Below are 16,594 nucleotides of genomic sequence, written 5' to 3'. Positions count from 1 at the left end.
TTAAAACATAAGCTGAATAAAACATTTAAAATGTAGATTATTTCATTTTATTGTACTAAGATAAAACTCTGCTTCAAAAAATATACGAATTACAATTCAATAAATAGTTGTTGAGCATCTATTGTATAGAAGGCTGTGTACTGAGGATTGTATAACTATAGGTCTCTGCCATGTAAGAATTTATATGTCAGTATTAAACCACTAATAATAACTGCCATTATTTATTATGACCATTCTGCATAAAGTTAATGCAGATACTTTAGTGTCTTTCACCTCATTCTCATGTCATAATAACTGAGGTAAGCCATATCATTTTGAAGACGAGGAAATTGAAGTTTGAAGAGGTTAGACAATTTGCCCAAAGTTACATGATCACAAAATGATGAAGCTAGGATTTGCACCCAGGTCTGTGTCTCTAAAGCTTTAAAGCTGCTATTGCTGTTTTATAGTATGTACTAGGGATGAAATGATAGCTTAAAATAGGGTCAGCAAACTTTCTTTGTAAAGAGCCAGATGGTAAATTTTTTTAACTTTTAGGCCGTATAATCTCTTTTGCAGCTACTCAGCTTTGCTATTGTTGTATAAAAGTAGCATGGGTAATATGTAAAGGAATGTCAGGGCTCTGTTCCGGTAAAACTTTATTTACAAAAACAGATGTTGGGTCAGATTTGTCCTGAGGGTGGCATTTTGCCAACCTCTGGTTTAAAACAGTGAATGTTTCCCTGATACAAAGCTTGAGCAATATGAATTTAGGTGTGAGGGCATATTTAGGCCTTGTGTAACTGAGTTTTACACATGTAAAAATTAACATATGTCTTACACTATGTAAAAAAGTATATTTGTTTATCTTTGGAAACTCATGTATTAAAAAACAAGGACTGGACTAATAGCTGTTATGATTGTGAATAGATACACCTTAAAATATAACTCAGATCTTTTTTGTATTTTAATTCAGTTTAAAAACATATGTTGCTGCTTCATGTCTCCCAATATAAATGAATACGTGACTTTTTTGGGCTTAAATCTTTGATTGTATATTGGCACATGTAGCCATGTAAGAGAAATATGTTCCTTTGAAGTTTATTTTTAATGGAGATTGAAAGAAGTCACAGGTGGATTTATAGAATCACTCTCCTCCTGATGTTTATAGTACTCTGTTTAGAATGTACGCTGTATTAACATGTAGAGTGATGAGGCATTTACACTGCAGTAAAATGGAAATAATAATAGCTTGGCGAATAGGCCCTGGATTTCTTTCTTTTTTTTTTTTTTTTTTTTGACACAGTTTTGTTGTCACCTAGGCTAGAGTGCAGTGGCACCACCTCAGCTCACTGAAGCCTTGCCCTTCTGGGCCCAGGCTGTCATTCCACCTCAGCCTCCCAAGTAGCTAGGCCCACAGGCATGTACCACCATGTTTGGCTAATTAAAATATATATATATGTGAAAACAGGGTGTCCATATTGTCCAGGTTGGACTTGAACTCCTGGCCTCAAGGGATTCTCCCATCTTGTCTTCCCAGATTGCTGGAATTATAGGAGCGAGCCACCGTGCTCAGCCAGGATTTTTTTTAAAGCATTTTTATTAAGACAAAATGCCTGTCATAATTAAGGTCTGATTCTTTAGTCTCTTTGTTGATTGGTAAATTGAAAATAACGTTTTGGTTGATCAAGTGCAATTGGATTGGGTGTTTATTGAACTGTTATTTAGGATATGCCTCATTCTAAATGTTAGTTCTTATGCCTAGGATAATGTTGTCTGTCTGTCTCCAAAACTGGCACAAAGCCTAGGAAATATGAACCAGATTTGTGTGTGTATTCGAGTAACCAGTGCCATTCACCTCATTGATCCAAACACCCTACAAGGTAAATTCTGGAAATGATTTGCCTTGACAATTTTGTTCTGTATGATGAACAATAATAATTCGTGTTGTTAATTTTTCAGGCATTCTTGCTAATATTGTTTTGAAACGTTAGTTAAAATTTGTGCTATTGTTTAATACAAAACACTGTGGAAATACAAGACTTTGATTAGTTACTCTTGTATTTTTTATTTAAAGAAACAATTCTGTTAACTTTTACATATTTACTGGTTTATTCCATTGATTTTTACTGAAATTGACTTTTTTTGTTTTTTGAGATGGAGTCTAGCTCTATCGCCCAGGCTACTGTGCAGTGGCACAATCTTGGCTCACTGCAACCTCTGCCTCCCAGGTTCAAGCGATTCTCCTGCTGCAGCTTCCCAAGTAGCTGGGATTACAGGCGTCCACCACCACGCCCAGCTAATTATTGTATTTTTAGTAGACACTGTGTTGGCCAGGCTGGTCTCGAATCCTGACCTTGTAATCTCCCTGCCTTGGCCTCCCAAGGTGCTGGGATTACAAGTGTGAGCCACCACCTCCAGCCTGAAATTGATTTACTTACCTCATTTAATTTTTGGGACTATTAAGTCCATTGCCAAAATTTGGTGTCTAGCAGTTATTTTAAATTTTGGAACATTTGGCTTTTCGTGGCCCATTGGAACATTTAATTTGAATATGAATTTTAGCTGATTTTGTTATTACTGTAGATCATTTTTTAACATTCTCTATAGAGTAAATTATTTTTTAAGACCACATTTTAGTAGGTATCTTAGTATTTGGATGTATCTTCTACTTGATCTTTTTCATGTATTTTCTGTAATATAAGTTTCCTTTATGCAAAAAGTGAGTTTATTTTGATATTTTTCTGGAAAGTCATTCATTATCTTTATCAGTTAGGATTCCTAAGTTAAAGATCTGTTTGCAATATTGAGATGGACATTCTTTACCTATCTGGTAGAACTAGGCTTTATTTCCCGTAAACTAAGCAGCTAAGATGACAGATATGTTTCTAAAATAAAGTGCCAGCACATGAAACAACTATACCACTGATTGGATCTGATCTTATTTAAAAGGCACTTAGCCCTGTGGCATTCTGGTTATAGTAACTATTTAAGATATGTTTGACATCTGATATATTTTTCTTGTGCTTTGAGAAGTTTGTGGTTGGTTTATAGGAGTAATTGATGACCCTAAGGAGTGAGTTGACACTAGTTCTGTTGACCTGCCACTTCCCAGTTGGCATCTACCAGTTTCTTCTTAGTTAATACATTTGATGACTCTGAAATATATAGTTTTTCTTATGTTTTTGTGTTCTATCCTTATTTTTAGTTGCAGATATTGATGGGAGCACTTTCTGGAGTCACCCTTTCAATAGTTTATGTCATCCCAAACAGCTAGAGGAGTTTATTGTGATGGAATGCAGCATAGTCCGAGATATAAAACGTACTGCAGGTGCTGGAATGATATCAAAAAAAGTAAGCTACATCCTACCTGCCAGTGAATTTTTTTTTCCTCAGTTATTATTGTTTCAGTCCCTCTTTAAAATAAAAATTTGTTGGTGATTCCACAGTATGGAATCCAAACTTAGCACCACATTAGGACAAAAGTTCTTTCTTTTTTTTTTTTTTTTTTTTGTCTTTTTAATGTGTGGCCTTTGTGGAAATTATTAGACTTAGAATGTTAATTTATTCTCTTTTGTGTAGGAAAATCTTTTAAATGTTTACTCCGTTATATAAAAAAGAGGCTTTTCTTTGCTTTATTTTTATAGAGGAGGACCTTTATTTTTGTAGTGGTTATCTTGACTTTTAAAAAGTCATCACCAAATACTAAATACTTAAGTGTACATCTCTCACACACAGGAATATTTTTCTACATAATGAAAATATTGTTACCATACCTATAAAACATGTAGTCTACACAGTATTCTGCTCTTATCCAAGGGGATACTATCATTCCAAGACCCCCAGTGGGTTTTTGAAACCACAATAGTACCAAACTCTATGTATATTGTTTTTTCCTATACAAACATACCTATGATAAAGTTTAATTTATAAATTAGGCACAGTAAGAGATCAACGATAATAATAAAATAGACCAATTATAACAATATACTGTAATAAAAGTGGTGTGAATGTAGTCTCTTTCTCAAAGTTGTCTAATTCTACTCTACCAACCTATTTTTGGATAGCGATTAACTGTGGGCAGATGAAACCTTTGAAAGGGAAACTGTGGATAAGGGGGGATTATTATATTCAGATTTCCTCATTTGTCCCGAAAGTGTCTTTTATGCCTTGTTCAAACAGGTATTCAATTGGAGATCACATATTAAATGGGAATATTATACCTTTTTAGTCTTTTTTTTTTTTTTTTTTTTTTTGAGATGGAGTCTCGCTCTGCTGCCCAGGCTGGAGTGCAGTGGCCGGATCTCAGCTCCGCCTTCTTTTTTCTTTTATTGGTTATGATACCAACTTCCTTAGACAACTAGTGCATTTATCTTGTAGAATACTCCACCTTCTAAATCTATCTTGTTTCCTCATGATGCCATTTAACTTGCTTCTTAATTCCTTGTATTTCCTCTAAACTGGAAAGTTGATCTAAAGGTTTGGTTAAGTTTACATTAAATTTTTCTTGCCAGAACAGTTCAGAGGTGATGCATGTAAAAGAGACAAGTAATGTCTGACTGTTTCACTTGTTAACATAGCGATAGATTCCTCCATTGTAATGTTAGGATTTTTTTTCCTTTTGACCAGCAAGCAATCTGTGGCTTAATACTGTAATAATATGCAAGTATTGAGTTCCTGTTATCTCTTTTTTTTTTTTTCTGGCTTTAGCGTCTGTTGATAATTCTTGCCCATAAATTAATTATTTTATTTAGGGTTACAGAATCATGCATTTTCTATTTGTATTCTACATTTATTAGCTGTCATTCTTAAAGAAGAGCTTTTCATTATTAACTAGGGGCTATGTAGCATTCCTGAAATGCTCATCTGCATGCATTCTTTTAATTAATTATGATCTTGCCATGTTGTTTGGGCTGGAGTGCAGTGTGGCTTCATAACTCGATGTAGCCTCAAACTCCTGGGCTCAAGTGATCCTCCTCCCTCAGCCTCTGGGCTCAAGTGATCCTCCTCCCTCAGCCTTGTAAGTAGCTGAGACCACAAGTATGTGCCACCATGCCCAGGTAATAAAAAATTAGCTAATTTTTTAATTTCTTTGTAGAGATGGGGTCTCCATGTTACTCAGGCTGGTCTCAAACTCCTGAGCTCAAGCAATCCTCCTTCCTTGGCCTCCCAAAGTGTTGGGATTACAGGCATGAGCCACCTCCTCTGGCCTATGCATAAATTATTAATTCTTTTAGTAAATATTTTTAGAGTAAAGAGTTGATCTAGGAGTCATTTCCAGTGGTGAATATTAGCTTACACATACAGGTGGTGTCTCTATGACTATCATGATCTCATGAAGTATAAGTATTATATATTTACTGTATTTTCTTTTGTTTTCTTCTTCTCCCCTCCTCTCCCTTCGTCTTTTCTTTTCCTTTTTTTTTTTTTTTTTTTTTTTAAAGACACAAGGTCTCACTCTTTCTCTCAGAGCTGGAGTTCAATGGTATGATCATAGGTCATTGGGACCTTGAGCTTGTGTGCTCCAGTGATCCTACCACCTCACACCTCAGCATGCTGTCATACCTGTCTAATTTCTATTTTTTAATTTTTTGTAGAGTCAGTCTCACTGTTTTTTCAGGCTGGTTTCAAACAATCTTCCTGCCTCCCTTATAGGCATGAACATGAGTGCCTGGACTTTCTTTTTTTAAAAATCCTCATATTGCCCCAAATTTTTTCAATGGGAGCCCCCTCAGAATGGTTCCTATTGTTGTTTTGACATAACTTTCCTAGTCTTTGAAAGCATCCTTGATTTCTGGCACAACACAGCATTCAGGTGTTCCAAAATCACATGTATGGTTTCTAACCCATATCTGAAATCAAATGTTTCTTCAAAGATGAAAGTCTGGCTTCTTTTAGTGTGAAATAGTATCTAGAGACTCCCAGGATAAGCGTGTGTGTGTGCGCGCGCGCGAGCTAATAATGCTTCTTGAGACAAAAATAACTTGTGATAATTTGGGGAAAATCAATGGAAATGGAAGACAGATGACTTTCTACATTTTATTTAAAAATTAAGGTAATATACTTAAGGGCAAACTTTTCATTTATAATAAATGTAGAGTACCACTTCCCCTCAGGCAGACAGAAAACTAGATGTTATATTTTCTTGGTTTTTAATAGACAGCTAGAAGAGGTTAATAAATTTCTTACAAGTAGAAGAAGTCTAATATTTAGAAAGTAAATCCTGTTAAATAAAATTTAGTTTCCCTATTAATTGACTTTTCTTTTGCAGTTCTTAAGTTTGAGACTTGTCTTTTATTTCAGTTTCTCCTTCCACTCTATTTCTTCTTCTTTTTTTTTTAATTTCTTTTTCTTTGACCAACTGCAATAAGAAATACTGATTCTTCTCATAACTTTATTTTGAGATTCCTTAATTTTATTTAAAACTGTTAGTATTTTGCTCTTGATCTCACTTTAGTTGGTCTGTCTTTGTTGTTAAAGGTGTTGGCATGTTGGAAAGGTAATTAATAGTTTTCTAGTTTAAAAATCGGGATGTTGTTTCTGCAATATGTGTGCATATATGTATAGGAATGATTGTACTCTACACTAGTAGATACTTTAAAAACTAATTCGATAAAGATTTGTCTTCTCTAGTGGTTTACTACTAGGATATCTAGGCTGTCTTGTCTGAACCCTTGTGTCAAGAAAGAGTTTGCTTGGAATACTTTCTTGCTTTAAGATTCCCCTACCTTTTCACTTATTTTGTTCACTCTGCCTATATTGGCCCATCTTCCTGTGAAAACATTTCTTTTCAAAATTCTACATATATATATTTTTAGGGAAATTGTTAATGTTTCATGAAAGTCTTGAATAAAATCTTAGAAAAAGTCAATGATTTATTTTTATGAATTGCTTGTGAGTCTGTCTGTACTCATGATTCAGTAATTTGTTAATTTTGACTGTGTTTCACGTATCAGAAAAATAAAAAAAAAAATTTCTGTCTTTAAAAATTAGAAAACCAAAAATCAATATTGTATTTAACTTTTCTCTGAGATGCTTTTAGAGTTACGTTTAGATTATTGAAGAGTACATTTTCTTTCCTCTTAAGCATGCCCTCGGGGAAGTCTGGGTACAGAAGACATCTGAAATGAATACAGATAAACAGTATTTTTGTCGTACTCATTTGGGACATCTTCTAAATCCCGGAGACCTGGTGTTAGGGTTTGTATTATTTCATATTTTAAACTGCCAAGTGGGATTGCAAATTTCCTTTGGGAACCAGCAAAACTACCTAAAATACTAACATTGCTTACTCTAAAAAGATCGAAGGGTTCTTAGGAACCTTATAACTCATTTTATTGTTGATAACTAAATTAAACTGCGGGTTGGACAGAAGCCCATAGTTACTCCATTTTGGTTATAATCTTAAAGAGTAATTTGTTCTAATATTTTGTTAATTGAACCTTGAAGTTATGTGGTTATATCCATATTTAGAGCTGCCTTTGCAGATTGGGTTGTTTTTTATTGTGCATTTGCTACTGATCAGGTAACTCACTTTTAAGGTATGGCAACTATTTATACAAAGGCTTGTAAAGGCATACATCAGTTCTTTCTGAATCAGAGCTTATCAGTGAGTGTCTGATTAAATCCTCAAATATTACTTTTGCTTTTAGGATTTCAGTTTCTTTTACTAGAGAATGAAGTTTTTTTCTGTTTTGTTTAAAATAAACTAGAAGGAAGCATCTAATTGAGTTCTAAAGTTGGACTGATATGTAAGTCTGTTTTGCTTTTACAGATATATGGCAAGGTGGACAATAATTGATTATAAATGAAACTCGGAGTTCCTTATTATCTTTACCAGCATCTACAGAAGCATGTTCATTGTGTAATAAATGACAGAACTTTTGAAGTGGGAAGCGTATTAAATGTTTGATTTTTAGGAAGTTTTAGGTGATATCCATAAAATAAAAAGTTACACACAAAGGGTAAATGGTCACTGAGTTTTTCATTGTTTACATTTCAGGTTTGATTTGGCCAATTGTAACTTAAATGATGAGCATGTCAACAAAATGAACTCAGATAGAGTTCCAGATGTGGTAAGGCTTTAGATTTTTCCCTTTTTTCCTGTGTTAAAGAGGATGAATGTAACCCTTAGGGGTACGAGGTAGGTAGGAGTTCATTCACACTTTTGAAAATAACAAATCAATTTAGAGATTTCTGAAACTGCAGATAAGGTATAATAGCAAAAGTCTTTTTTTTTTTTTTTTTTCCTTAAAGAAACAGGAGGCTGGGTGTGGTGGCTCAAGGCTGTAATCCCAGCACTTTGGGAGGCCTAGGCAGGTGGATCACCTGAGGTCGGGAGTTCGAGACCAGCCTGACCAACATGGAGAAACCCTGCCTCTATTAAAAATACAAAAAAATTAGCTGGGCATGGTGGTGCATGCTGGTAATCCCAGCTACTTGGGAGGCTGAGGCAGGAGAATCACCTGAACCCGGGAGGCAGAGGCGGAGGTTGCAGTAAGCTGAGATTGTGCCATTGCACTCCAGCCTGGGCAACAAGAACAGAACTCTGTCTCAAAAAAAAAAAAAAAGAAAGAAAGAAAGAAAGAAACGGGAGTCTTGCTTTATTGCCCAGGCTTGCATGCAGTCATGATCGTCACTCACTGCAGCTCAAACTTCTGAGCTCAAGTAATCCTCCCACCTCAGCCTCCTGAGTAGCTGAGACTACAGGCACATGCCACCACTCCCAGCTAATGTTTAAAAAATGTTTTGTAGAGACGGGATCTTGTTGTGTTGCTCAGGCTGGTCTGGAACTCCTGGCTTCAAGTGATCCTCTGACCTCAGCCTCTCAAGTAGGCGGAATTACAGGTGTCACCTATCATGCCTGGTTTCATTTTAAATAATTTTTCTTGGTGGGGTAAATCCAAGATTTATTGTGATTTTTTGTTCCTCTTCTAATCACATTTGCATTCTCTCTCAAAATACCTGATATTATCTGTAGAGCAAAAATAAATTTAGCTGGGGGCGGTGGCTCACGCCTGTAATCCTAGCACTCTGGGAGGCTGAGGTGGGCAGATTGCTTGAGCTCAGGAGTTTGAGACCAGCCTGGACAACACAGTAAAACCCCATCTTTTAAAATATAAAAAATTAGCTGGGCATGGTAGCATGCACCTGTAGTCCCAGCTACTTAGGAGGCTGAGGCAGAAGAATTGCTTGAACTTGGGAGGTAGAGGTTGCAGTGAGCCAAGATCACGCCACTGCACTCCAGCCTGGGCGACAGAGCGAGACTCCATCTCCAAAAGATAAATAAATAAATTTGCAGCTAAAAATGGTGACATTTAGCATTTATTCAGGTTCATTTTTATTAGGCTCACTTCGTTTCACATATATTGTTCAGTTAAGAAGGCATTTAGAGTTAAGGCTGTTATTCAAAGCTGAATAAAATGTCAGTGAAAAATAATCTTCACAGTATCAAGTCTTCGAAAAAGACTATTGATTCTGAAAAATCTGTTCTAACATGATGAGGTTAAGGATCATGAGAAACAGTGAATGAAATTAGTGTGAAAGACCCTGTCTTCTATACTTGCTTAATCTTTTAGAATAAACATTGATATCTTTAGCAGTGAGCAAAAAAAAAAAAGAGCCATGACAAATCAAGGACTCCGACCACCTGCCCAGTTGTGCTTTTATTAGTTGATAAATTAGGAATAACAGCATGGTTGGAGTGTAAGTCTAAATAGGTATTTCTAACAAGGTCATGAGAGGAGATCATGGCAATCTTACAAGATTTTGTGTTTTGTAAAATTATTTTCATTCTATAAGCATTCTAAGATACGTTGTGAAAGCTATATATAGTTCTGTAAATGCTTATTGGTGAGAATAAGAGAAAGAAAAAGTATCTACTTGTGATATTCACAATGATTTATATGAATGGTAGCTGAAAGCTGAAGTTTGAGTTAAAAGAAAACTGCAGTTTTTGTTATTAAGAAAAATAGTATTCAATCACTGAAAAACTTTAGTAAATTTTAACAATTATACAAATAATGCTTGAATCCATTCTCATAAAAAGTTAAAATACATGGAGAAAAATTTTAAAATTTTTCTATTGACACTGCCTCAATATCCCTTCCCCTTTCTCCTGAGGTGTAACCACTGTCATTAGTTTGGTCATTTTTTAGCTTTACTGAATTTTGTGGCCTCACTGTATAGTTCCCATTCTTTATAACTTTACAAGTATTTATCTTGCAGGTATTAATCAAGAAGAGCTATGACCGGACCAAACGTCAGCGTCGTAGAAACTGGAAATTGAAAGAGCTTGCGAGAGAGAGAGAAAACATGGATACAGATGATGAAAGGTCTCGCTTTTCTTTAAATCTCTTATGTTGTCTCAAAGGAAATATTTATGATAAATACTTTTTATGTTGTAAAGAAATAGGCATCACATAATTGATCCTTGCACACTATTATAATCTTGGATTCTTATCAAGGTATTAATGGAATTAGTATAAGATGATGTAAAGACATTTAACACAGATTTAGTAATTATCTCCTGGTTTATGACCTAATAATTGTAGTGTTAATGTAAAGAATTCATTTGAAAAGTTAAAATATAGTCATACTTTGCTTAACAGTGGGCATACCTTCTGAGAAATGCATCATTAGGTGATTTTGTTGTGTGAACATCATAGAGTATGTGGCACATGACTTTATAACAAATAATTACATTATGAATATCACAAATAGCAGATGAGTACTTCTAGCTTGAGATAAAAAGGAAACAGCTCATTGATGCCAAGTGTGTTATTTCTCAAATAATTTAAGCAGAAATGAAGACAATGTTCTAAAACAGTTTATTGAATGATTCAAAAAGTGGCTTTACTGATGAAGATGCCAATGTCTAAAAAAAATGAGTTTATATAAAATTGTATCATGAAATGTGAGTGGGAAACAGCAGTATGTCTACATAGTCCTTAAAATGAAGAAAATGTAACTGTATATTTTTGCTGATGAAATATTTAAATGTTTATTTAAAGGCAATACCAAGATTTTCTTGAAGATCTTGAAGAAGATGAGGCAATTAGAAAAAATGTCAACATTTACAGAGGTTGGTGTTCTAGGAGTGTTTAAGTCATTTGTTCTGTATATAAGTATCGTTCCTAGTGTGAATATTTTGGTATCTTAAGCTTTGATTCTCATAAATGTCTTTAATTGTTTTTTCAACTACTCTAGTCAGACTTCTACAGAAAAAAAACTTGCAAAACAATAAATAAAACTTTATAAAATACTGTTTTGTATATTACAGTTAATATTATTTGCATTCTAGCCTGATCGCTTAAGTTGCTCACTCCTATAGTGGTGGAAGTATATTCATACAGTTATTCAGTTCATTTGTTCAGTGAATATAATTTGAATGACCACTGTAAGAGACAAGAGCTTCTGATACAATATAGTTACATAATAATGGTAAAGGTAGATATTTGTATATTTTCAAATATACTTATTTAATACTTTGTATACATATAAATACTTTGTATTTATTTTATTCTCTTTGTATTTTTTTTTAGATTCAACCATCCCTGTGGAAAGTGACACAGATGATGAAGGAGCACCTCGAATTAGTCTGGCTGAGATGCTCGAAGACCTTCACATTTCCCAAGATGCCACTGGTGAAGAAGGTGCATCAATGATGACATAATGAGATGTTGTAGACTGTTTCCACATACATGGGCTTAAGAAGTTGGACAAAATTACCTTAAGTGTCTACTCTCTATGCCTCCAGATTTCAAGAGGAGAAATTTAGTTTTAAACCTGAATAAACATGATTGTTTTGAGTGCTCACTCAAACCACTGAAAAAGATGGATGGCTTTGAAGTTTTAGATAATAAAAGATTATGGAGAATGTAATTACTATTGATATTTAGGCTACTTTACATGTGGAATTTTATCACTGTGCTTTTTTATATGAGGCACTGTAGTATTTTCACATAGTATAGTACTCTGGATGTAAAAGCTCAAAAATTGTGATTCCTTGAACATTCACTAAATATTCAAGCAAAAACACATTTTTACATTATTTTTACATTGATTACTTTAGTAAAAAACCATATGAAGAAGCATTTTTAATATTAACTTGGTACATACTTTGATCCACTTTACATCATTTTTATGTTCTTAAGATAGGAAAATTAGGGTTCAGTTTATCACTGGACATTCAGGAGGCAAGTCAATCTTTTTTATTTCCTTACGAAGTTAACTCTTCAAAAGCTGTTAGAGAGTTACCTTAATTTTTATTGCAGTAGGAGGAAATACATTTAAAATGTCTGTAGATTTATAGCAAATAGAGACTCATTATTTAAAGGTTAAATAACAATTTGTTCTTTTGTTATTTTTGCCAGTTTAGGGTAGTAGCTGCTTTTCTCATATAAATATATTCCTACCACATCAAAAATGCTGCTTTTAAAATTTTTGTTTATAAATTGAGAAGGAATTTTCTCTCTATAAATTTCTGTCATTGAACACATCACCATCAAAAAGAATATTAGAATCCAGCATGAAGATAATGACTAATAAAAATGAGGTACATACTTTATAAAACCATTATTAATCAGATTTGAATGAGGAATGCTTTCCACATCCTTGAAAGACAAACTGGCTTAGGTTTTAAAGTATTCTGAGAATGAATTATTAAGATCCTATTTCTATAAGTAAGATCAGACTTACTAAGTGTGCCACAACTAAGAGCTAATTCATTTATTCTGTGTGTGCCATTAAATAAAGAGATTGAGCAAGTGCCACTATGTGAAACATTTTTCTTTTTTTTAATACTGGACTTTCCAATTTTGAAATTATGAATAAAGGCCTAAATTTTCTATAGTGGCTTCTTTTCTGTCTGCACATTTTGTTAAAATTGTGGATCTAAAAGCCATATGCTGTCTTTGGTGGTGGCCTAGTAGGAAAGGCTTGTCCTAGTTCTTGAAAGGTAAGATTGACCAAAGCAGGTTCTCATTGGTGGTCTGTGTTTACATCTTCCATGTCAAGATATTTTAAAGCATGAAAATAAAGCCATCCTTGCCCTTTTTCGTGTGTTTGAAATGGTTGCATCGTTGTCATATTTACATGAGAAAGCATGCAGTTTTCCAGAGTAGAATTGTTAATGTTATTTGAGTACTTTTATAATCTTCCCACTGAAAAATATAGTTTCCCACTAACCTTATTGAGTCTTATTTAGTCTTACTCATTTTGATGCTCTACTAAGTATTGAAATTTTTCGGTTGAAAGACTATGACAGGCAAACGAATGTAGCTAAGAGAAAAACTCATCCAAGAGCTTGCACAAAGTTAAATAACCTTGATAAATCTACTATACTGTAGTAAGGTTCCCATACTCAAGAGGCTTGTGGGTCACCCAGTATTCTTAATCATGTTCCACAGTTGTTATGGCTTGGGAAGGCTGGTATTAATCAAATGCACAAGAACATGATTTATAACCAATTTATAAATACAACTAATTTACAAGTCAGTATGGTCATTATTTTTTTGTAGCCAAATCTGCACTTGAAGCTGCTGATTTAGAGTCAAAAGTCACTGAGTGGCCAGGTGCGGTGGCTCATGCCTGTGATCCCAGCACTTTGGGAGGCTGAGGAGGGCGGATCACTTGAGGCCAGGAGTTCAAGACCAGCCTTTCCAACGTAGTGAAACCTATCTCTACTAAAAATGCAAAAATTAGCCAGGCGTGGTGGTGCACACATGTAGTCCCAGCTACTCGGGACACTGAGGCAGGAGAATCGCTTGAACCCAGGAGGCGGAGGTTGCAGTGAGTCGAGATCTCGCCACTGCACTCTAGCCTGGGCGACAGAGTGAGACTCTGTCCCCCAACTCCCCCAATAAAAAAAGTCACTGATGAGCAAGAAAAGATCAGGGGTAGAGTTGCTTGTGTAACTGAGATGTTTAACAGCATCAAGCTAATTATTTGCCTTAGTAGAACCCAGAAGCTCTGGGCTGTGTGCCAGGAAATGCCTCCCTGGTCAGTACTTAGTACCAGAGTTTCCCCTAGATTCTTTAATTTTAGTAAATGTGCTCACATTGAGTCAGTCCTTACATAACTGGGTATGTTATTTCCAGCCTAAGGAATGTTTATTTTTAAAAATATTTTTATCCATAATTTCAGACTTACAAAAAGGTTGCAAGCATTCCCGGATACCGTTTATCCAGATTTGCCAAATGTAAACAATCTACCTCATTTGCTTGCTTTCCCCTTCTCACTAATTATTTTTTCCTCAACCATTTAAGAGTAAAATGCAGATATGATGCTGCTTTATCCTCTAAATATTTCCCCCGTCCAAAAAACAAGGAATTCTCGAATCACAGTGCAGTGATCACTATCAGAAAATTAACATCGACACAAAACTGTTATCTGATAGGCCATATTGAGATGTTGTCAGTAATCTCAATAAAGTCCTTCATAAAAATAGTAAATCTAAGATTCCGTGTTGTATTAGGTTCTCATATCTCTTCAGTCTTTAATCTGGACCAGTTCTGAGTGTAATGTTTTATGTAATTGACATTTTTGAAGAGGCCAAGCCAGTTGTTTTGTAGAGTGACCTCAATTTGGGTTTGTCTGATGTTTTCTTATGATTAATTTTAGGTTATGTCCTTTTGGCAGGACTATGCCAGGAGTGATGCCAAATTCTCAATGCATAGTATCAGGAAGCGTGTGCTGTTGATTGGTTCAGAAGTTCCCAAACTTGGTCATTTGTTGGTTTTCTGTTGTAAGGAAGAGCTATCTCTTTTTTCATATATTTGCTTATTCAGTTGTTTTTGATGTCATTGTGGACTCTTGAATTTTTACTTTAATACAATGGGATCTTGCCCTTTGCAATAGTTATTTTTACTTGATTTTTTAAAAATGTATTTTCAGTGTACAGTGAAATTTCTCTTTGATGTACAGATCATGGCTTTTAACACATAGATCATGTAATTACTACAGTTCAATTATAGAACAGTTCTATCACATCCACCCCCAAAAAATGTCTTTGTTGTTGTTGTTGTTTTCAAATCCTCACATCCTTAAACCCTGGCAATTTCTGATCTGTTTTCTAACTTCATAGTTTGCTTTTTTCAAAATATATAAATGAAATCATACAGTATGTAGCCTTTTAAGTCTGATTTCTTTCACTCAGCATGGTGCACTTGAGATTCATCTAAGGTGTTGTGTAAATCAAAGTCCGTTCCTTTTTGTTTCTGAGTAATATTGCATTATCAATATCACAGTTTATTCATTCCTATGTTGAGGTATGTTTGAGTTTCTAGTATTTGCTGATTAGTAGTAAAGCTGCTATCAACGTTTCTATACGGGTTTTTATTTTACTTGGGTAAATAATCAGGAGTGGAATTGTTGCATCCTATATTTAACTTTGCAAAAACCTGTCAAACTGTTTTCAAAAGTGGCTTATGCCATTGTGCTTTCCCACCAGCAGTGTGTGAGAGTTTCACTTACTCTGCATCCTTGTCATCTTTTGATATTGTCAGTTTAATAGGTGGATGGTGGTGTCTTTTTGTGATTTTTAATTTGTGTTTCCCTAATGACTAATAATACTGAACATCTTTTCATGTGCTTGTTATGTATAGCTTTTCGTCAGTAAAATGGCTGTTCAAATCTTTCATCTATTTTTAAGAACTGAGTTGTGTTATAGTTGGGGTTGCTATAACAGAATACCATAGACTAGGTAGCTGAATAAGAAAGCAAACCTTTTCACAGTTCTGGAGGCTAGGAAGTCTGAGATCAGGGTGCTAGCTAGCATGGTCAGATTCTGGTGAGAGCCCTCTTCCTGGTTTGCACATACGTGGCTGTCTTCTTGCCATCCTCTCACATGCAGAGCGAGAACTCTCTAGTATTTCTTATCTCTTCATAAGAGACATCCAGTCCATAGCAGTTTGGTGGTTTTCTTGTTTTTTATTTTGATGTTCATATTGTTCCAGAATTGGCCAGTGGGTACCCCTTCAAGCTGGGGCTTACGTCCTTTTGACAGGTGCTTCTCTGTATTTGATCTTGTTCATATGCTGATACAACTTTTTGGGCAGGATTTGAATTTTTCTTGTTCAGGCCCCACATTACTCTTAGCTTATTTTGCATCATGAGGAACGAATGTACTTAAAAATAGGGCAGTTTGAATTGAGTCATCTGTGATTTAAGGAATCATGAAATGGCTTCATAAAAAAACACCGATGTCAGTGTTACGCATTCTCAGCTTATCAGTTCTGTCACATGTTGAAATAACTTGATCAGTGGGGTAGTGAGCCTTGATGACAGCAAGAAATCAGTCTAGGTATCTTTCTGTACTTCAAAATAATGTGATAAGAAAATTGAACTTTAGTTGATTGAGTTGGTACATTTTGAAAACTGCGTTATTGTCTAGGGAAAAGACATGATTCAGGGTGACAAAGCAAGATCTATAGTAATTAAAGGTTATTTGGAATAGGTTGGGCAGCCACTACGTTTCTGTAGCAATGTTGCTTGTATTGTTTTATGTGATGGCAATTTTATTTTGTTTTTGTTGGAGTCAGCACTGCAGTGGTGCCTGTTAGACATTTTCCTTCTGACACAGTTTCACATAAATATGGTCTTTATCACCTGCTTC

General features: G+C 34.9%; 1 protein-coding gene across 10 annotated transcripts in view; it reads left to right on the top strand.

Moving 5' to 3' along the window:
• Nucleotides 1-13,612, top strand: part of NMD3 (NMD3 ribosome export adaptor) — a 182,379-nt gene extending 168,767 nt beyond the window's left edge. For 8 of the 10 annotated variants that reach the window (XM_031663607.1, XM_017955739.3, XM_021934690.2 and 5 more), the window contains 7 exons: nucleotides 1,745-1,862; nucleotides 3,188-3,333; nucleotides 7,067-7,179; nucleotides 7,982-8,054; nucleotides 10,207-10,313; nucleotides 10,992-11,062; nucleotides 11,523-13,035. In XM_031663607.1, the coding sequence (XP_031519467.1) occupies nucleotides 1,745-1,862; nucleotides 3,188-3,333; nucleotides 7,067-7,179; nucleotides 7,982-8,054; nucleotides 10,207-10,313; nucleotides 10,992-11,062; nucleotides 11,523-11,653 (759 nt within the window). In that variant the 3' untranslated portion in view covers nucleotides 11,654-13,035. Of the gene's footprint in view, nucleotides 1-1,744; nucleotides 1,863-3,187; nucleotides 3,334-7,066; nucleotides 7,180-7,981; nucleotides 8,055-10,206; nucleotides 10,314-10,991; nucleotides 11,063-11,522; nucleotides 13,036-13,499 lie in introns of those variants that run through there. The other 2 variants (XM_017955740.2, XM_021934692.2) reach the window with 2 other exon arrangements.
• The last annotated feature ends 2,982 nt before the right edge of the window (nucleotides 13,613-16,594 follow it).

The sequence above is a fragment of the Papio anubis genome, chromosome 2, assembly GCF_008728515.1.
Source record: "Papio anubis isolate 15944 chromosome 2, Panubis1.0, whole genome shotgun sequence".
NCBI classification, from domain to species: Eukaryota; Metazoa; Chordata; class Mammalia; order Primates; family Cercopithecidae; genus Papio; species Papio anubis.
This window is presented reverse-complemented; position numbering and strand designations above follow the sequence as displayed.